Here is a 22348-nt window from a genome sequence, read left to right as displayed (position 1 = left end):
TTTCTGTTGGCGGGGCTGATGTGAATTAAGTTAATAAGCATAAATGTAAAACCCATGAGTGTTGAACACATATTCAAATTTAAAAAAGCATAGCTTAGAGGAGTAAAAACAATATTGGCTGAATGATCATTCCAAACCTGATGCATTTATGCATGTATAACAATTAATTAAACAGTTTAGCGAATGAAAGAAAATAGCTCAAAACATTTTTAAGGATTTTTGATTTTCGGCACATGTTCTGACTCTCATCTGAAACACTGACATGAGCCTGAGTCTACTCTCTACTAAAGGTGCATTGTGTGGCTGTTACATTCTCTCTGTTGCCTGTGGTAGCCTACTTATTTTCTACACAGCTACTTGAGATAATACCTAGCTGTCCTTGTAAAATGCCCAAGTGCAAACAGTTACTGGAAAAACTTGTGTGAGGACAAACTTTAATACTCAAGTCAAGGATTTTGGTTTGGTAAGATTCCAGAGACATCATGAACAACATTTTGGACTGTGCTGATCAGCTCATGTGAAGCTCCAGTGGGCTTTTCAAAGAGGGGATTGTTGGGCTCATTTTGTGCCTCGTGGTTTGCCAGACAGAGCTGCCCCAGTGCAAGAGTTCACAGGACAGAACAGACTGGCAGACACTGATAATTGAGAGGCACAAAGAGACAATTGTCCACGTTCTCATGTATTACATTCTGATAATGAACAGGAGCTTGTTGCATCTAGTGGAAGAACACTATTTATCTACTACAATTTCAAAGTATCCATATAAGGACAAAAACAAAATGCATAAACTGTCCATCATTTTGGATCAGTCCTGTGTTAACAATGAGCGAGGCATTCCAAATAACCTCTTTATTTAGCTCGAAATTCGGCTCCACCTTTTTTCTGTTGGAATCAATCATCAGCAAAACAGTATGCTGAAATATATACATAGGGTTGATGCCTTTAGCTGCTGCAACATGCCTATCATGTAAAGAGGAAGTGATGTCTTAAAATCAACTTAAGACATCATGTCTTAAGCAAAGTATCCATATAAAGCAAAGTATCCATATAAAGCAAAGTATCCATTGAAAGAGGGGTGAGGCAAGAACACGCCTCCAACTATAAGTTGCAAGTCTTTACCCAACAAGGGCAACACCCAAAACAAATCAAAGCACACTTTAGATGCCACAGCCCTATAGAACACCAGTAGTGGTTTAATGCTCAAAACGTAAAGTCTTGATTACATTTTTTCTTAACAGGGTTTGCATTAGATCTTGTGTTTATGTTTAGTCTTTTTTAGCAGAATTCCAGCCAGATATTTGTTTGACAAAGACAGGCAGCTGAATGAACGTCACAAGGACAAACACGGTGTTGTACTAGTCAGACCGGTGTTGCAGTGGGTGTGGACTGAGGGTTCAAAAGAGCTGGCTTTGAGTGTGTCGGCTCATTGGAGGACACAGATTGGATTTTTCCCTTCAATGGACTAAGAGACGAGTCAAAAGGTCTTGAAAGATCAAATTGTAAAGCCAACACAGACCCTGGAGGATCCTATTTCTGTAAACAGTGATTTATTTTGACTGGAATCCCAATGGAGCACAATGGAACAGCTGGATCCCATGGTGAGTTGGTGTTTTCTTAACTCGCTGATTTTTTTTCCCAACTTACTGTTCTTCATTTGTTGGAGTTTGTTTTTTACTGTTTGTATTATCTGAATTTCACCTCAAACAAAATCAAATAAAAAACGAATTCATCGGACAAGATGTACCCAACAACATGCATGTCATGATTGGAGTTGACACAAAACAGGCGGCTCTCTTGTTTACCTTGAAAGCAAATTTGCGGTCTGAATAATCCGGGTGAGGGCAGTGGTTTTGTTTGTTTTTGCAATAAGATCAAGTCTATGAAAGTAAAGTGATGTATGCAGGTGTCAATTCTAACCACAGTCAGAATACTTGTCTGGTTAGGTTATAATGGAAAACTTTCAGCTATGACTCACACATATTTAAGGAAAATGATTAAAGTTAATAAAAACTTTGATTAATAAAAAAATAGAATAGAATAGAATGCCTTTATTGTCATTATACAATTGTACAACAAAATTATTAAAGCTTCACCTTGCACACACATACAGGCATTCACAGCTACAAACAACAAAAACAACTTCAGGTAACATGTGCAATGAGTGTGTAGAAGTATTTACAGGAGGTAATATAAACGTGTTTTGCACAGTAAAAAAAAGTATCTTGCCAGAATACAAAATATAAATAAATATTGCACAGTCTTAACTGTAAAAATTGCACATGTAAGAAAAATATATACACTACGGTAGCAAAAAATATATACTATTGTATGATAATAAATATATATATTTCACTAAAACAATCAAAACAGGGAAATATTTTAATTCACCTGATTGTGAGATCTCAAAATACACATTTTCAAACAGGACAGTCAAATCACTTTTATACAAATCCCCCATGAGGTGGCGCTATTTCACAGCTCAACAGCATGGCAAGTTAAATATTATTTCAATCCACAAATGATATTGTATCTCACACAGCAGCCATTTATGCATCTAAAGACCATACTAAAGAGAAAAATACTTTTTCAACATACATTTAACGTTACAATGTTGCCTACCATGTTCTTTTATGTTTTTAATGTAAGGAAAAATCATATTCAGAGTGACACTTCTCATTGAAATTAGTTTTCACTGACATCTTTCTTAAATTCATGTATGTATTTTTGGAGCCAATCCCATGGTGACAATCTTTTAACCTCAATTAACCAATAACATTTAAGACTGAATGTGAACACAGAAGCCCTTCATCTCAAAAGTATACATAAAAGTCCTCACTAGCGCGTGCACAGCTGTGAACAGTCACAACTGCAGTCATAACAGAGCAATAGATGAGTTTAGACCCGCCCCATGAGGGGGAACCAGCCTACGTGGTGCCCGTGTCTCTTCCACACCGAGGACAGATTCAACTTCTACTGGATATTTAGCAGTTTTTTTTAAAGTTACTCCAAAATGTCTTGTTTACATAAACGTCCAAAAAGGACGAAATCCGAGGAACAGGCTTTCCAGGAGCAGATGAAAAAAGTTGCGTTGGAGAACGGAAAACGCCTAGGTAAGTGTCCCCCCCCCCCAAAAAAAGGTGCAAATGTGCCTGAGCAGAATGACGCGCGCCACAACATGCAGGCGCGCGCACATAATGTTTTGATAACTCGGATTTTGTAAGATCTTAATCTGTTCAGTGTAAATCAGATACACCTCAAAGGATACGTCGTGTGTTTGTGTTGCTGTGATACTAAATATGCGCAGTGTTTGGGCAGACAGTGAAGGTGTCCTCATCGCTGGAGGCGGTGAATTCTTTCGTTTAGCTATGATGACAACTCAGAGAGCATGTCCTGACTGTTTTTTTTTTTTTTTTTTTAAAGCAAGGGACAAACACAGAAAAGCAATGAAAACTTTAAAAAAAAAACCGTACTGGTTTGAGTGGAACTTCCCTGTGCAGAGAGTGGTAGCAGTAAAGAGTCATAACTTATTAGTCATTTTCATGAGGGAGGCTAGCAGTGCAACTCTCACTTCAACCTTTTATTTATAAACTATTTCATGAATAAACAAAGTCTATTACCATCACTTTGTTTGGTTCCACTATTTTTTGTTAGGATCATATTAAGGGGGACTTTAGTGCAATTTTGAAAAGTAAAACAAAACAAAAAACGGAGTTACTTTGTACCCTCATACAGGACACTGACTCCTTTTTAGGTTTTGTGTGAGCCTTTATCACTACCCACTCCCCTTAGGGCTTCCCTCCTTGTTATTTAACCTACATTTTGCCATTTTCTTGCCCTAGCGTGTCTCATCTAGCAGGGTGGAGCAGATAAACTAAAGGTTCAAGATCATTTCTTATGCTGCCTTGCATCTGAAACTCATTACTCTGCAAAACAAGGAAAAGGAAAACATGTGTGCAGTATGAGTCATGTTTAAGGTTTGAGAAGTGCTATGAGGGTGACACATATGTAGGCCTATGACTCTTCTCTGAACATAAAGCTGGCAAGCGTACCACCTTTAAACGGTAAAAAAAAAAGCATTGAAAAGTAAATGACAAAGCTGATGTTTAAAGCCGTGGAAAGAAAGCCGGACTGAGCAGAGGTAGTGTTCAAACTCTGGAGTCCCCCTCCCTGCCTGCAGAGAAGCTCATAGACGGCCTCTGTGAGTCTGTGGTGTGAGACGAGGGAAAAAATGTCTGTTATGGCGTGGTCCTGCCCACAACATGTCCCTGCTGAGTTGTTGTAAATGTTGTATCCTCAAATGCCCTCAGAGGACATCAGTTATTCTCTCTTTGTTAGTACAGGGTAATAACCAATTCTGCACAGTTATTACATTTAACTACCATTTTCTAGCTTGTGTAACAGAAAACAGTGTACAAAGTCCCACCCACATCCACTGACACACTAGCACAAATGGAAAACAAATCAACCAAACACCGTCCTGTGAGCCTATTGTGGACTCCTGCAGCGTTGTCCATGAATTATGAATCATGTCACGCACCCTTCCCATGAAATCCATGAACAGTAGATTACATCGCCTGAATGATAAGATGCTGGCACGGCTCATCTGTTGTGAAACATTTTATTGCACGCTGATGAACTCTCATACCTTTATCTGCTGACCATGCAAACGAAATCAAACATGTTTGATATGATCACAGTGTTTCTAGGCAAGATGAAGCAAGGAATGATCCTTTGTAACCCTATACTTTTACTTCTGCTAAACTAAGGTTATAACAGGACTTAAAGTGTGTTTTTTAAAGGGCCCTGCCGCTAACTTTACACAGAAATGTCTGAGTCAGTAGTTAAGGAGAATGGGTTAAGAGATTGGTGAAATCCAAGCTTGGTCTAATTACATGCAGAAGAGCTGAAATGAATAATTAATTCATCAACAGAAACTAATACTGTTATGATAAACATCTTATCATTATTCCCATTCAGTGTTTCCCCTAGGTTTACAGCGCTGGGGGGGTGGGGACAAGCCGACATGCCGACACGACGACACAAACACTTGAAGGAATCTTGGTGTTCAGGTGTTACTTTTAATGACAGCTGTCCTTTTCTATCGGAAAGGTATCCTTAAATGACTTCTTTCCCTGATTTCCGACTCTATCCACTATCATATCCCTACAATAAATGCACAAAAAGCCCAAAAATAAATCTAATAAAAAATAATAATAATATATATTTTTTTTTTTTACTCGACCTTCAGGGGGGGCGGGCCGCCCCCCTAATATAATGGTAGGGGAAACACTGCCATTATTGTTATCATAATTAATAATTATCAGTCATCTTTCAAAAAGAACAGTCAAACAGTTGCTGGTTTCAGTGTCTTGAATATCTACTGTTTGTTTTTGCAACATTCTATCGAGTAATTGATTAATAGGAAAAGAATCTGCTGTCTGTTCCTGCTCAAGCTGCACCCCGGACGAGTAGAACGGTTGTGCACAGGGCACCCATCGATCAACAAGGAAAATAATCGGATTAATTCCATTGAAAAGAAACTTTTGAAAACAGATGTTACTTGCAGCCACAAAATGCAGTCGACACTTAGATTATAGCAGACTGAGCAGCCTTTGAATACTGTAAAACAAACATTACATGTTTTTAAAGGGGGAGGAAGGGGGGGGGAACTGGAAAATAGATACCAATGTTGCATTATGGGTGATTTCTGTTTGTTTTTAAATTGTCTTTTGTCGGTTTCCCAACATTAAGCAACTGAACACAAGTTGGAGAATCCCTTTAAAAAAGATGTATTTTGCTTTAGACTAAATGTCATAACTAAATGTTCAGTATTTATAAGACCTCTCTTTCCTTGCCCAATTCTTGCAGGTTTGGAGGGAGATCCAGATCTACAGTTCCTGCTGGATGGCGGGAAGCTGGTGAAGATCCGCTCCAGGTCCTGGAAGAAGGCACGCTTCTTCAAATTGCTGGAAGACTGCAAAACGTTTTGGCATGAGTCCGGCAAACCATTCAGGAAAAACCAAACCTGTGAGTATAATCCACAACTTCATTACTTGTGTGTTTGGACAGATTTTGTATTTGTGTGTGAGCAAAATGACATTTAAGAAACATGATGCACAAAAATGGTCTGAATACATCTGTAAGCTATTCTACTTTGACTTGCTGATCCAACTCCCTTTTGCTTTTATTCTGTCAATTTAGGGTTCAGATCTCAATATTATCCTCTTGATATAAGGAACATACACAAACACAACACATAGAAACTACTCATAAAGAAACTGATGCCAAAGACAGAATGGAAAATACTTGAGTACATCCTTACTTTTTTTGTGTTTGTCTGTGTCAGAGAATATTTCTCTCTTGATGTTATTATTTAGTGATTCACTGTAAGGATGTAAATGTATTAATCCATCCTCTGGGCCTCTGGAAGCTCTAACTCCCTTGCATCCTGGCTGCAGCTACCAGGCCTGATAACCTCTGCCCCCCGCCTGAGCTTTGAACAAACACTGAGCGACAGCAGTATTCTTATAGTCCCCATACAGAGACAGTTGATAGTCACACAAAGTTGATATGGAGCGAAGCGGTCGTGTGAACGCTCATGTGTCAAAGCTGTTTTTTAACAAACCGGCCTAGAGATGGGCCTCCAGTTTGCAGGCGTTCCCTTTTTTACGGAAATAAGCTGCATGCTTTATTGCCTTCCTGTGGGCTTTAGCAATCTGCAATTACCAATCAGCTCTAAAGTACTTTGGCATGAGGTAAGAGAGAGTGGGAGAGCAGCATGTATTGTTTTAACCATGTCTGGTTTGAGTTTTATGTGCTGCAATGAGTTAAGCTTGTTATTAGCGAGCAGACCCATAAGATTTAGTCATTCTGTTTCCCAGGATTTTAATACTGCCTCTGCTGTCTTTATTGATAAATGGGATTTATTTTTTCTCTGTCTCTTTGCTTTTTATTTTTTTTAAGTTTTTGCTAATCTGAATGGAGGTCCTCTGTTGAAGATAAAGTGTATCTTAATCATATTGAAAACCTTTTGAAAAACTGTTGTGCAATTCTAGCTTTTATAAAACCATTAGTGTTTTTTGGACTGGACTCGTTGTGAAATATATGCAGTGCTGGATATCACTTGATGATTTTCTTTACCAGTTCCCTTTTGATTCTTGGTATCTACTGTATATTTTCTGCTGCGAACACTCTCCCCTCATTGAAAACAACTGAAAAAAGACGCTGGCGCTCAGAAAAAAAACGCTAGGTGGACACTGGGCCTTAGGCTTGGTGTTGTCAGTGCCTGTTACTTGTCCACGCTCTGTAACTAAGTGAGATAAAGCCTATACTCTTCTAAATCCCTTCTCATCAGTCCCAAATAGACCGCAAAGCTCTGTTTTATTTGTCTGTTTTTCCACCACTACCCCACTCCCACATATGACGGCTATTCCACTACACAACATCCCCACACACAGATTACAATGAAACTGTCAGGCTGAGAAACTGAGATGTATTTCAAAGGATCTGCATTCCTCCAGAAAGATCTCATTAGAAACCTTTGTGGTTTTACCATCTGACTAAGTTTTTGTCACATTGAGAAAGGGTATGGTTACTGCATTGAACTGTATTAATATCTGCAGACTTATCAGATCAGAATTTGACTAAACAGTGTCTGTGGGTTTGTATCCCACACGATTTGTGGGTGTTTTGCATTTAGTAAAACGTTTTTGTTGTTTACAATTGTCAGATCTTGATTAGCTCTCCAATAGCAAGTTAAACATTAAGTTTTGAACGCTAACATGGCTAACTAGCGCTCCACCTCACAGGGAACACACTTTTTTACTGCTAAATGTCGTATTCCCGTTGAAGAAAGGAGTTTGAGAAGCATCAACTTTGCCAGGGCTCACACAATAATCTCATTGTGTGAAATTTCATCTGGTATTCAAGCAATGCTGGCGTGACACGGATGACATGACTTGGACATTGTGGTTTCGGCACTCCAGATGGATTCTCTGAAAATGATCCAAACTTGCAAACTAGTTCCTCCACAGTTGCCTATCTAGCTGGGGATAATGTACATCTACAGATTAAACAAACACTCCTCTTCTGTCTGGTGCCTCCTAGGTATTTTGTTCACCCGACCTGTAGTCAGCTGAGTGTAGCCTACTTCACTAAGCCTTGGGTGTGTTTTCAGCTTGCCGCCCACTCAATGTCGTGTTATTCTCTTCGAGCAATCTGACCTTTAGATTCATCCTTCCCTAGATAGTCTCTGATTCTCACATGAACAATGCTCACTCTTTATGCGACGCCCCAACTCTGGGATGTAAAGGGCAGAACACTGTGATTGTAACCCTGCTACAACATATGGCCTCTTAGCTAAGCCTGTGGTCTTTTGGTTTTGTAACAAGGGCAGGCCATTTAGTGTGAATAGATCATGGCAGGCCGTGAACGTTTTCCTGGACATTAAACTGCCCCCCCCCCCCTCCCCCCATCAGTGTATGTTATCTGTGTCTGGCTCTGTGTTGCAGCATTTTTAGTGGAAGCGTTGTCAGTCTTAGTAGTTAATAAGAACATGTGTGCACGAGACAAGGAGATCCAGATTGCCTCAAATTGTTTTTAAGTGTGGTAATCAAATCTTCATGGAATGTGTTTGTGTGGTTCTACAGACAACAACCAAAAATGTCTGAGAGACCATCTCGAAGTCTCAGGACTCTGACGCCAAAACTGCTCATTGAGGCCTCATTGTTTTATCAGTATCCCTAATCTCAATGAAACATATTTTCAGTTAATGTGTATACAGTGTTAATCCTATTAAAGACACACTTAATTAATACATCAACAATGAGCCGGCAACATGTGATGTGAAAGGCGTCTCTAGCGAGTTGTGACATAACACTCTGCTGTTAACCTAGCTTTAAGAAGTGTTTTAGCTTTCTTTGTTTTTGGTTTCACAGCCCTCAATGTTACTGTTTGGTTTTATTGTCACTGCATGGCATGAACCCTATTTCCTTCTACAGTCAGCTGTTTCCGTTTAAAAGCTCTAATTTACCCACAGCATGCTGCCTATCACCAACGCGCAGAGAAACAAAGTTAGAAGCTAGCTAACCAAGTTGGAGTAGTGGTGCATTAGGCAGCTAATGACCAAGATATATTCCTGAGGAAGCTGTTCTGGCTGATTATTTATATTCATTTTATCTATTGCGTTGTGTCTGCTAAGTGAAGGCCACAGAACTGAGCTGCCAAACAGAAACAAAGGCCTTCCTGAAGATAAGAAGATACACATTTATTTGGTACTCTGAGTTGTGGAAATGATGTTGACTGAAGGTCGGCTGACTCACAAAAGGACTGCTCCAAGGAAGAATGATCAAGCTTTCGGTCAGGGGGCTAAAAAAGACTACCAGATACTTTCTGGTTGTGCCACAACATCCACCAAAAATCTATTTACTGTATGGTTATGATTATTAAATAAAACTAGACTATCAATTGAGAAAATATTGGGAGCCTGGATCTAAAAAAAAAAGAAGATATTTTAATGTTTAATGTACACAAATAGTTGAGCTGATTAAATTAAGAATTCCAGGTAAACAATGAAGCTTACAGTATTTTCTGGATAATGTGGACTATCCCTAATATTAATATTGTTGTGTAAAAATGTTTAAACGTACACATCATTCAATTTATAATGATAGATTATTTAGTTGATATTATATTTTTGTTTGTAATTCAGAGTTTATGAACTTGTGATTAATGACCATGATGGGATGGGATGCTGCATGATAAAGTCCACATTTTAAAGGGTTTCAAAGCGTGTCTTTGGGTGCTGCATAATTTTTTAGTTTTGGTCAAAGCTGTCTAGGCTTCTTTCTAAGTGCATTCTTGTTTACATCTGCAGACTCCAGTTATTACCAAACAGGTCCTTGAGTCCTTTACTTACCAACTTCCTCTCTCCCAACAGTCTCCATTGATGATATTGATTCAGTGCGCATGGGCCGCCAGTCTGAGGGTCTCAATAAACACACAGACCCCAGCATAGATGAGCAATGCTTTGCCATCATCTTCAAGGGTCGCAAGAAAAATCTGGACCTGATGGCAGCCAGCGGGCCGGAGGCGAAACAGTGGGTGACCGGCCTTGAGAAGATCATGACCACCATGAGGAACCTCAGCCGCCAGCAGAACAGTGAGCAGTATCCTTGATAAAGAACAAGTCAATTGGTAAATACGATTGCGTACTTGTTTCCCAAAACGTTTTTGCGCACTCCTGAAATGAGACATTCCTACATGAGCTTGTAATTCTAGATTGATTGCTTGGTTCTTTGGTGGTTGACATGTAATGCAAAATGTGGAAAAGTGCTGGAACTTAGTTAGATATTTTTGACTGTTATAAATTCAAATCAAATCCTTACATCTAAATGTTAGCTGGATCATAAACTGCATGCGGAAAGCAGACAAGAATGACGACAACCAGATGAGCCTGAAGGAGCTGAAGCACTTCCTGCGACAGGTCAATGTTGAAGTGGACGACTCATATGCAGAGGAAATATTCAAGGTCATTCATTCTATCATAGACATATACATTATAAGTTCTATATATCGTTCATTAAATGTGTACTTGGTCAAACTTTTAGTTGATTAATTGTCTTAAACTGTCTCATGTTGTATAGAAATGTGACACGTCCAATTCAGGCTCCCTGGAGGGCTCTGAAATCAAACACTTCTATGACCTGCTGACGCATCGGGAGGAGATCGATGTGGTTTATGGAAATTTTGCCGAAACAGAGGGTCAGATGAGTGCAAGAGACCTGCTGAACTTCCTGTTGAATGAGCAGAGGGAGCAGGTGTCCATGGAGGACGCCCTCAAGTTGATTGAAAAGTACGAGGTGGATGAAACAGGTGGGATGAACTTGATAACTGAATCTTGTATATTCTGGGGTTTTATCATTGCTTTGACTTTTCTCTGTGCTCATTGAGCCTTGTCTGACTTTTGTCATCCAGCGAAGCAGAAGAATCGCATGACCAAAGATGGCTTCCTGATGTACCTGCACCACGAGGATGGCTCCATCTTCAACCCAGCCCACAAAGACGTGTATCAGGACATGACCCAGCCCCTCAACCATTACTACATGTCCTCCTCTCACAACACGTACCTGATGGAAGACCAACTCAAAGGACCCAGCAGCACAGAGGCCTACATAAAGTAATTACATAATGTAGAGTGATGTGAACAGGAGCTAGAGGCTTTAAAAAAAGAATCAGCTGGCACACTGTTGTAAAACAAAACAGTGCTGTCCCCCCCTACTCCCCCTCACAGACAATGTGCATTTGTTGACAGGTAGAGGTGCGGTGTTGTTAGAAGCAAAAGACCCATGTAGACTGACAAGCTGCAGTAATCTTACTGGTTTTGCGCATTTATGACTCCAGTAGCACCTACAGCGCGTTTTAGAAACAACTTTTGGCATAAGATTGATTTATTGATTTATATATTTTTATGCAAGCCTGAGACATAACTTGGGTTAGTTGACTTTCTTGCTCCTGGTAAAGCAGCTTAACAACGGTGACACTGATAACAATACAGCCTAATGTTACGTCACAATCAGTTATGAAGGGATATGCATGGAACAAAATCTAAAACTTCGAGAACCTTTTTGCACATTCCCAATTTCCTTTACATCATAGCATGCTACATAAAAGCATTAATGATTGTATCGCTCTTTTTAAATCATTGGTGCATGACTATAATATTTTAAAATGAAGAACAATTTCAATCTCAACTCGACAATGTGTTTGTTTTTAGCAGCAATTAAAGCTTATTTTTCTCACTCAATCACTTTATCACACTGATTTTAAGGCGGGTAACTACATCATTTAGTTACAATATCTATAATATTACAAAGAAGTCCATTCTCAAGTTCTAATATTTATTCTTGGATTGTCATTTTTTTTCTTTGGACTTTTCAACCTTTATGATGCAGAGTATTTGTTGCGGTCTCCAGGCTGAAAGTTCTTGGTTGAAAAGTTTCCAGAATGGGCAGGATTGATCCTGGTGGTGTGCATGTTTCATGAATGTTTCTTTCCTTTCAGAGCGCTGATGAAGAGCTGTCGTTGTGTGGAGCTGGACTGTTGGGATGGAGCTAACGGGGAGCCTGTTATTTACCACGGCTACACTCTCACATCCAAAGTGCTCTTCAGAGACGTCATCAGAGCCATCAAAGAGTACGCCTTCAAAGTATGTCAGATAGTGTGTTACTGTTTATGATTGCACTTTCCAATTAATACAGCTGTGGAGAGGCTGAGCTTCACCTTTACTAAATGGTTGTTTCCTTTGTTTTTCAGACATCAGACTACCCAGTGGTCCTGTCCCTGGAGAACCACTGCACCGTGGAACAACAGAAGCTCATGGCCCATTACCTGATCTCCATCCTGGGTGATGCTTTGGTCACAAGGCCTCTGGGGAACACAATGACCAAGAACTTCCCCTCACCTGAGGTTTGTGGCCCTTAAATTCAGCTCACAAATTTATATTATTTCACTTTTATGGTACTTAAAGACAAGCTGTAAATGCCTAACACATCTGCCTGATTTATTGTGACCATAACTTGAATATACTCATTAAAAGTACTGAGCAACAAATGGACCATTAACACGTAATCAGCATCAATCTCAAGACCATGCATTCATACCATTGGATTTAACGCTCTTAGATTCTGCATTGAATTAGCAATTCAAATTGCAGTGAGGAATTAAAGCCCAGTTGTTTTTTAAGAAATAAGCTGGTACAAGATGATGAGAGACATTGTTGGCCACTTGAATATTGATTGTTTGTGCACAGTTGTAGATTCTGCTAGCCCTCTTTCAGCGTCAAAACTACTCAGTGGAGAAAAATGCATCACACAGAATTCTTCTTTCCTCAGTTGCGGTATAGAGGGGGAGTGACCAATTAACTCGTCCTTTTTTCATTAAAGAACAAGAATAAGCCTTCCTGCATTTAGTAAAAACATAAAACACGTCAGAAATAGTTTGTATCCAGAGTTTATAAATTGGATTACAACACAATGCAAATTATTATGTTTCTGTGCAGGAGCTGAAGGGCAAGATCCTCATCAAGGGGAAGCGATTGAACAAAGTGAATGCTGCCTCTAACAACAACAGCACCATAGATGAAGATACTGTGTCTGAGGAGGATGAGGCTGCAGATTGTAAGGACAATGGACAAAAACCCAAACCAAAGGTGAGTCAAGTGTGTCAAATTTAAACATGATTTATAATCTCTGAATGAGCTAACGAAACAGTATCCTGTCTCCTTTCAGAAATCCAAAATCAAACTGGCCAAGGCACTCTCAGACATCGTCATCTACTGCAAGAGTGTTCATTTTAATGGCTTTGAACACGCTAAGGAGAACCAGGAGTTCTATGAGATGTCTTCCTTTAAGGAAACTAAAGCTTTCAACCTGGCAGAGACTTCAGGTAGACACATCATCTTCAGTTTAGCCTCACATTTAGCTATGTTAGTTGTGTTTTTTGTGAGTTTGTGAAAAGCATGTTGAGGTGGGTTAAAGGATTGTATTTTAAATGTGTTCTCATAGCTACTGCCTACATCCATCACAACATGGACAAACTCAGCAGAATCTACCCAGCTGGCTCCAGAACGGATTCCTCAAACTACAACCCAGTGCCCATGTGGAATGTTGGCTGCCAGATAGGTACACTCCAATATCATCTGCATATCTAGACATCCTGCTATTAGTGAATGTAGTAACATTGTTAAAATCAAAGTGTCTTTAATGTTATCTTTGAACTGGTTTAGTGGCATTGAACTTCCAGACTCCCTCAAAGGAGATGCACATAAACCAGGGTCGCTTTCTGCCAAATGGGGTTTGTGGCTACGTCCTGAAACCTGAATTTCAGAGAAGTCTGTCCTCTCAGTTTGATCCCAACACACTTACCAATGGGCCATGGTTACAGAGGAAGAACTTTTATGTCATGGTAAGATTTTTTTCTCAGGTTAGATATTGAAGACATTTGAGTTAAAGTTGCCTGGGAATGCTGTTAAAGGAATCATTACACACTAGCTTTGTCCCAATTCAGCGGCTGCATCCTTCGGAGGGTGCATTTGACAACTGTGTCACAAATAGCTAGGAATATGTTTCCCTTTCTTTGCTTCCTTTTGTTGGAACATTTCTATGAAGTTTGGTGCATTGCTACCACCTATTCCTTGAAACGTGTTTAAAGTAACCCTGTGATTGAGCTAACCCGAACAAAGAAAGGACCCACAAACACATTTTCCATAGTGCTACGATTGGTCAGATCTCCGCAGCTGTCACTTCGGTCAAAAAACTCCAGTATCTGAATTTTGAATTTGAGTTTGAACACCTTTATTATACAGAGGACTTTTTCATGTTGTTTACATAATTATGCCCCCTGTTTGTTAAAGGTGATCTCAGCTCAACAGTTACCAAAGCTCAACAAGGACAAACAAAAGTCCATTGTGGACCCTCTGGTTAGAGTGGAGATCTTCGGTGTCCCAGCTGACAACGGCAGCAAGGAGACACACTATATTGAAAACAATGGTGACTATAACACATTTAAACATACGCAGACATTGGACACAAAGTGATTCACTTCTAATGTAGGTTTTCAGTTTTTCTCAGTGCAAATGACACAAGCTCTAACATGTAAAAAATTGCACCAACTGAACATTAATCCATCCCTGCAGGGTTCAACCCCATGTGGAATGAGAAATTCCATTTTGACATCCATGTTCCGGAGCTAGCCATGGTGCGATTTGTGGTTGAAGACTATGACTCAACATCCCAGAATGATCTCATCGGGCAGTACTGTCTGCCACTAACCAGTGTACAGAATGGTAGGAAAGTCCTGCAAAGTGGAGCACTCAACTCAAAAAACAATTCTTTAGATCCAGATGTTACAAGTATTGCTGTTCAAGAGAGTTATAACTACATTTAAGGATAGAAGATTTATGTGGTGAGACACACCTCAGATTTGTTGTTTCTCAAGTTTTCTTTCTGTCTTTATGTTAATCATACGACTAAACTGACTATGCTCCCAAGTATAAGTGTTTTTTCTCTAATTTCTTTACAAAGTAAAAACTCACCTCCTCTTTTTTCCAGGATATCGACACGTCCCGCTTCTGACCAAGAGAGGAGACATCATCAGCTCAGCCGGACTATTTGTGCATCTCATGCTCATTGATGCTCAGTAGGCATCAGTTTGGAAAAACCCTGAGAAGTATTCTTTGGAGACCCTAGGAGGAATGGAATTTCTCCAGTTTTAAAGCTAAATAAAAGAACTGATCAATGTTTTTAAGGAAAAAAAATGTCATCAGCCAAACTGAAGTGGTTGACTCTCTGTTGTCTGTTTAACACAGTCTTTGTATAATTTTAGATTTTTGTGAAAAAAAATTTTTTTTGGAAAGGTCCTGTAGGTTTACAAAGCAAGATGGAAAAATGTGAGTGATAGAGCAGTGAATGAGCAGTTTAGCGCATTATTTAAAGTGTCATTCCCAGTTCACTTATTGACTGTTAATCTTAATAATATTTTTATGTTTTACCATTCCCCTTTAGCTTATGTTTTGCTCAAACTCAGAAAGCACAAAAAAAGTAAATCTGTGTTAATGTGTTATATTTTGTTTGACTAATCAGATAATATAATGCAGTATAATCAGACCGCAAATGTTTTGCCAGAGAGTCACACGTATGTCTGTGTGCATGTGTTCAGGTTTCCTTCGTGCAATGTTTTTCAATGTTTTTTTTTCCATATTTTTAACCAGACTAAATGTGCTTTACAACATTTGTCTATAAATATCTGCAAATCTTTTTCAACACATTTGATCAAGTATGTTGTGTCAGACTTGAATTTCGTTTTTTTTGTCATCTAATGTACTACAGCAGTTTTCCATAACAAATCCGTATCTTCGCTTTCAGTTTGTCACTTTAGCAGACATTTGCACTAGCTCTCGAATAAAACCATCACTGTCTTGTTTAACGTTTTTTTGTATTTATTCATAATATCGGTGATTCAGCGATGCAAATGACAATAATGTGCTCAATGTGACAATATTGATTAGCATAAAGATAAGATACATAAATATACAGCAAATTATAGTATTTATAATGTTATTCATTTACTTTTAATATTAATTAATCACAAACGAGTTGTGAAAATTAGCTAATCTAGATAACATTTTTACTTGCTTAATCACTTTAACTTGGTTGATTTATGAACAAATTGGTGAATGGTATAAGAAAAACAATATTCTGATTAAATTATTCAGATAAATGCTGTTTCAGTTTTGTTTTTTTAAAGAATTACTGTGTCAGGTTGTAGAAAGGCAAAGGGGTAGGTATACGTATGAACTGACACAGAAGGAAAAGAACACTGAGACTAAATAGACACTGGGATAATCAGACACAGGTGACACTATGACACAGGTGACGACAATAAGGGCAATCCAAATGGAGGGAAACCAGACAAAGGGAGCAAGTAACAGGACAAGAAACACTGGGGAAAAGAACTACAAAATAAAACAGGAAACACTAGACTAAATTAGGACAGGCTGGCTCTGCGGTCGCAGAGAGAAGGACTCTGGAGAAAGTGCTCCACCTACCACCTCCTCTACAGTCTCTACAGCACTACACCAACCTGCTGACTGTCAGAGCTTGCTTTTCTGGGGGGGTTTGTACTTATCATTTTAATTACATTAGAGTAGTTCAAAAATCATGGTGCCGGCTGCAGTTGGAGAAAGTCAGCAGACAAATCGTTTCCCCACAGGGAGGTCTGAACCAAGGTTTTACCCTGCAACCTCTAGGCTGCCAGAAAGCAGCCTTAGCCACTTCACCACAGTGCTTCCTGTCAGAGCTTTCTTTTATTGGGAGTTTGTACTTTTCATTTCAGTACATTTGGGAAGTTCAAAAATCATAATTCAAGCTGCATTTGGAGAAACCCAGAAGACTCTGATGTCCCAGTGGAAGGCCTGAACCAAGGTTCGATCCCTTAACCTCTTAGTTGAGAGGCAGCAGTCCTTACCACTAAATCTTACCAGTACATTACCGTAGTTCAAAATCACGCTCCACGCTCCTGTGGAAAAAAGCCAGAACACACCAGTTCCAGTTTGATATCTCAACCTTCACACTGTAAGACAGCAGTATTAGCAGCTAGACCTCTGTGCTGCCTGCTCGTGACTTAATCAGGTTTTCTTTTATGTGACTCAGACCTGATTTGTTTAACCACAACGTGAACAGCACAAGTCATATTGAATCTGATCTTTTCAAATCAGACGAGAACCGCTTTCATAACATGTGGATTATGGTAGATTTAGTTTTTTATAACACCTTGCTGATGTGGAAGTCTTGTTGACATAAGGGTGAAATTCCATTTTGCTGTTCCTTGATGACAGGGCGCCCTGTCTCACAGGAGTCTGATACAGGTCACATTTAAAAAGCAATGTGAAGAGGCAAGAATCAGACCAGAGGCGTTACAATTACTGAATATGGATATTTGTTATAGTTACCACAAAAAGTAGTGTCGTAGTCCCAACACATCTGTCACTTTTTCAGACATTTGCACTAGTTCTTAAATAAAACCAACAGAGTTTTGTTTAAAGTTTTGTATTTATTCACAATATATAGGTGATTCAGCCATACAAATTGCAATTATATGCTGGACTCAATCAGGCATAAAAGTCAGCATAAAAATGAATAAAATACATAAATATATAGCATGGCTGTTTAAATTAAAGTATTTATAGTGCAATCTATTTCATTGTAATTTTCTCTTTATCACAAACGTGATATTGAGTGAATTGCAGAAAAATGTAGATAAGGTTTTTACTCGTTCAATCACTTAAAGTTGGTTGATGTATGAAAAAGTTGGTTAAAGGTAAAAGAAAAAAAATTCTGATGAAATGATACAGATAAAATGCGGTTTCAGGTTGTTGTTTGTTTTTTACAGATTTTTTGCGTATTAGTTTGGTTGATCTAATAAGTGTGTAATCTAGATGTGAACATCTCTCAGAAAAGTCCTGCCTTTTTCTTCAAGTCAGTCTGCCTCCACTTTGGCAGGCGATGAAAGTCTGAGCGGCTCGTACCAAGCAGGTTCTGAAAGTCAACATCGGATAGGAAGTCCTAAAATCAGAGCACAGAGGACAGAAAACAAGTTAGGAGGACCTCTTCTGTACACTTTGTGTTATTACATCAGGAGACACATGACTTCATACAACATGCTCACAACTTCCCCAATGAACTACAGTCAGTGTTGAGTCATGGAAATATAATTGTATTTATACTTAATTACTGATTAATAACTGTATAGTTACTAAATATATTTATAATATTAAGACAATGAGCTTAATTGGTGCAGACATCTAAAAGCAAAACACTATCAAAAACTCACTCACAAAAGTACATAAAACAACTTTAAAGAGGTGAAAATTGACCTACATAGTAAGACATTTACATTTATGATTGATTAAAACATTTTTGCCAGGTTAAATTTTGTATTCAGAGGCCTATTCGGTTGGAATGAAAAAACAATATTGACTCTGATTTGGACTATAAATACACAATTAATAATCCATACCTTAAGGCAAATCCTGACTTGAAACTGAGCTGTGTGAGTTCACAATGTGAAAGCAATTTCACTGAGCCATCTGCGTCTGCAGCATTCACACATTTATTAACACCCAGCGCATAATTACTTCCATGTTTGGTGCCATTAGCAGAAGATCTATAATTGTGCACCCACCTCTCTCTGGCTGGGGTCCACTCCCTGCGGCAGCTCACTGGGAGACTTGTTGATGAGAAGCTCTGGCTTCAGATACGTCCCAGACCCTCTGGCAGAGGGGGAGGACGTGTCACCGCCTCTGAAAGATGACGGGCTGGAGGGAGTAGAGGATCTGGGGGACAGATCACTCCCTTGGAATCCATATACAGGAGGGGAGCTCATGGGGCCCCCTGGAGCCCTGTAACCACCCCCACTCATCCCAGCAGGGCTTTTATTGAGATTAGCATTGTTCAGATCCTGCAGACATCATTCATAGATAAATTACATTTTTTTGTGGTGTTATCTATTGCATTAGAGAACATTCAGGTTTTGTGTTATATTAGTAGATTAAGCCAGTTAGTGCAAGGATTAGTGTCAGTCAATCACTTACTACAGTTATCTGTGAGATTGATGCTGCATCACTCAGCTTGTTTTTCATCTCCTCATAGGAGTTTCCTCCCTGTTCAAAAGATCAGGTTAGCCAGGATTGAAAATGAATGAATCATGCAGAATCTTTTACAACAAACACATAAAAACAATCCGCATATCACACTGTACACTTTCTCAATTCTTAAAATGATTAGCCAAAAGTGGATAGTTCATGTGAAATTAGTTTCTATTGTCCATAGTCAGTGTTGATGTAATGGAAATGTACAGTCACAGAATTATGCCTCATCGTATTGAAACACTTTAGAGCCTTTCATTTAGATCACAGAGATCAAACACTCACGCTCCACTTATGAGGGTCCCATGCATTGAACCAGCCGGTGAAGGTCAACGGTTCGTATCCCTGTTTGATAAAGATGATAGGAGTGTCAGGGTCGCGATCTGCTGGGTGGGTCCTCAGGTAGTCCTGTGCGCTGTTCAACGCCTCCTTGGTCTCGTACTGATTGGCTGATATTCCAACCCACAAGAAAATCTGAAAAGATTTAAGAAAGATAACAAAAGAGAAAATCACAACTGGTTCCATTAAAACCACAATCTTTAAGAAAAAGTATTTTAAAGATTGAGGTTTTTTTAGCAGATTTGACAACCCAAAACTAAAAGGTGCACTACGTAGTTTTGGTAGAGAAATGTGAAAGTTGGAGAAGTGTACAGATTCTGTGGTATATGTCCATAACTCTATACACGCTGGTGGGCCTACAAGAGTGAAACCGTAACTCTCCTGGTAGCTTTTTTTAGCTCCGAACAGTGTTCCAGGGACCCATTTTTTCCTTTGAGTACATTTTGTGTATTTAGTTCAGAATAGAATTGTTTTACTTCTCCATCTTTCAAATTTCACTACCAAAACTACATAATGCACCTTTAAATTAAGTTAGGAGACAGACGGCTTAGCTTAGCATGCTCCCTGAAAAAAGGGGGAAACTCAGTACCAAGGATTAAAAAAAAAAAAAAAGGCTCTTAGCAACTTCAGAGAACACTCGTTACACATGCTATCTGGTTTGTTTCATGCTTATGAGAAAATGTAAAAATTATAATAATTTTAAAAATATTGCCTTAAGGGTTGGGAGAGGGGCAGGTGGGAGGTTTTTCCAATGCTTGTGCGGGAAGCTAACTGGTTGCTATCTTGAATTCTAATCTACTGGACATCCAAGATTGAAAGATAATCTTTAATGTGTGTTCTCTGCAAACGATCCAATGGGTCTATTTCTGGAAAGTGTTTCTCTCCCATGTACAACTAACTTGTTAAGACATTTCAGCCATTCACATTTTTCTTTGCGGATGATATTTTATTCTCTCAGATTTTCATATAGGTCTAATGATCAGGAAAACAATCTTCTTAACTGTTATCCATAGATAATTAACATTCACAAGGGCTGTATTTCTGACATCCACTCAAGCTCTCGGCTGAATGTAGCTCCTTTGACCTCTCACCTCCTCCCAGGTGTCCAGCAGCATGACATCTTCCTCGTCCAGGTCGCTCTGGCTGAAGTCCTCCACCTCGGTCATCCTAAACCGACCGCTCTGATTGGAGCATTCAAACAGCCGGGGACTGTAAGCCGGCTCCTCCCTCTGCAGTCTGAAACAACACAGCAGCACTGGCTGTCATCACAGCGGTGTAATCTGCTCTGTTTATGAACGTGCTGGTGAGGGGGAATACGACATTGGGTATATTCTGCTGACCTTGATGTAAGAATAATCCATGCAGATTTAAATGTAAGCTTATTAATGTCTCAAAACATGATTAAAAAGCTTTTTGGACCAGTTTTTTTTAGGACACGTCCTTATAGCTTAGTGTAAATGTCATTTCATGTTTTATTTACTATTGTATAGAATAAAAAGAAAATATGTAGAGAACTAAAAGCTCTATGTTGAATACTCATCGGCTGGTGAAAAAATACAAGTAGCAGAGTTTGCAGAGTAGCCAAAGTCAGATGTCTCTTAAGATTGGAGTAAAATCACAACATGTTATGTTGCTGCTGGCTGTCTGAGTTACCTCTTGTCACTAGCATAGGGGGCTTTTCCTCCCAGAGCGACCCAGAATTCAGCTGGCTCCTGGCCCTCCATCACCACCCGCTTGTTCTGCTTGGACAGCACCTCAGACATGGCTCGCCCCATCTCCCTCTCATCCCCGCTGCAGCCCTGGAGACACAGAGAACGCAGACATCAAACATGCACACGCGATTGTGTGAAAATGCAAAGTAAGATTTGCATTTTCTAAATATTCTGTTCGTGTGTGGCTTTTTTTCACACACACCTTTCCATACCACAGGTAGCATGTGTGGCCGGCCTTCAGCAGGAAAACATCGTTGGTGTTGAGAGACGAGGCCCTCGCCGACACTTCAGTGGCCTTCGTGGTCAGCTCATCGTTCCCTCTCACCTGGAACAGTCTGGCACCTTTGTCAGGGTTGACTACACTAGGTCGGCCTGTACCTCCCTGAAGACACAGAAAAAGTGCACACAGATGATCTCTAAGCAATAATAAACACACACAAACGTCCTTTCTTCAGTTTCTAGTTTCTAGAGGTTATGTGTGCATTATTCTGATCACTTCTTTGTATTGCTTTTTCTAAGAGGGAAAAAAAATCTATAATAGTTCCCCAAATGTTCCACTACAATTGCCTACATAAACCAAATGTAGAAATGGTTGTGCATTTGAGCATGTGTAATGAAGCATAACATGTTCTACTTTGTGAAGAATCACACCTCAAATATGATGAGTTTGCCTTTGAAAATCGCCAGGAAGTGTCGAGGCTCCTTTCCCATGACCACCCTGACCTGGACTGGGGCTCCATTGTACTTGCTATCAACGGTCACAGCCTGGTAGGCACAAGCTGTGATTTCATCTTTAGTGGCGTGGCGACCCTGGTTCAAAACAACATGGAGACAAGTTAGAACAACAAGAAGAGAGACAGACAATCTAGAACTACTGGTACAGTTTGCAGTTTCCGATCTCTGCGTCTCCAACACAGTCGTGGAATTCAGCTGAGACATAAGGGACAGGTGATTCATTTGTAGCCTATATCGAAATCTTTGAAAAATGTAACCCTAAAATCAAAACAGCAAAATACACAGGCCTACATTTAGCAATAGGGGTTCAGCACAATCAGGTAAGCTGCAGGAGCAACATGAACCAACATGTTAGTAGACT

The 22348-nt window shown here is 39.5% G+C and overlaps 2 protein-coding genes across 6 annotated transcripts in view; one reads left to right on the top strand and one right to left on the bottom strand.

Moving 5' to 3' along the window:
• Positions 1 to 1430: 1430 nt before the first annotated feature.
• On the top strand, positions 1431 to 15981 carry plcd1a (phospholipase C, delta 1a). 2 transcript variants are annotated; one of them, XM_061064139.1, is made up of 15 exons: positions 1431 to 1598; positions 5869 to 6027; positions 9938 to 10166; positions 10399 to 10528; positions 10644 to 10872; positions 10975 to 11176; positions 12061 to 12205; positions 12313 to 12465; positions 13058 to 13207; positions 13287 to 13443; positions 13563 to 13679; positions 13784 to 13962; positions 14411 to 14546; positions 14693 to 14842; positions 15108 to 15981. In XM_061064139.1, exons 1-15 carry the CDS (start codon positions 1568 to 1570, stop codon positions 15197 to 15199), a joined length of 2259 nt encoding a protein of 752 aa, XP_060920122.1. In that variant the 5' UTR covers positions 1431 to 1567; the 3' UTR covers positions 15200 to 15981. The 2 variants fall into 2 exon arrangements, with proteins under 2 accessions (XP_060920122.1, XP_060920121.1); XM_061064138.1 differs by lacking the exon at positions 1431 to 1598 and adding an exon at positions 2916 to 3110.
• Positions 15982 to 17589: 1608 nt separating this feature from the next.
• vill (villin-like) overlaps positions 17590 to 22348 on the bottom strand; it is a 14657-nt gene continuing 9898 nt past the window's right edge. For 3 of the 4 annotated variants that reach the window (XM_061064978.1, XM_061064977.1, XM_061064976.1), the window contains 8 exons: positions 21904 to 22062; positions 21455 to 21634; positions 21194 to 21339; positions 20632 to 20776; positions 19487 to 19675; positions 19148 to 19216; positions 18739 to 19014; positions 17590 to 18119 (listed from right to left, as the gene is read on the bottom strand). In XM_061064978.1, coding sequence (XP_060920961.1) covers positions 18006 to 18119; positions 18739 to 19014; positions 19148 to 19216; positions 19487 to 19675; positions 20632 to 20776; positions 21194 to 21339; positions 21455 to 21634; positions 21904 to 22062 — 1278 coding nt within the window. In that variant the 3' untranslated portion in view covers positions 17590 to 18005. The remainder of the gene's footprint in view (positions 18120 to 18738; positions 19015 to 19147; positions 19217 to 19486; positions 19676 to 20631; positions 20777 to 21193; positions 21340 to 21454; positions 21635 to 21903; positions 22063 to 22348) is intronic. The other variant, XM_061064979.1, reaches the window with a different exon arrangement.

Source organism: Labrus mixtus, chromosome 19 (assembly GCF_963584025.1).
Source record: "Labrus mixtus chromosome 19, fLabMix1.1, whole genome shotgun sequence".
NCBI lineage: Eukaryota > Metazoa > Chordata > Actinopteri > Labriformes > Labridae > Labrus > Labrus mixtus.
This window is presented reverse-complemented; position numbering and strand designations above follow the sequence as displayed.

What these genes read in the sequence shown, in the direction of transcription:
- plcd1a (XM_061064138.1), top strand. Translation starts at nt 3,011, where the DNA reads ATGTCTTGTTTACATAAACGTCCAAAAAGGACGAAATCCGAGGAACAG. An exon ending in ATTCAGGAAAAACCAAACCT is followed by an intron (nt 6,028 to 9,937) that starts GTGAGTATAATC and finishes CTCTCCCAACAG; the next exon opens with TCTCCATTGATGATATTGAT. An exon ending in CGCCAGCAGAACAGTGAGCA is followed by an intron (nt 10,167 to 10,398) that starts GTATCCTTGATA and finishes TCTAAATGTTAG; the next exon opens with CTGGATCATAAACTGCATGC.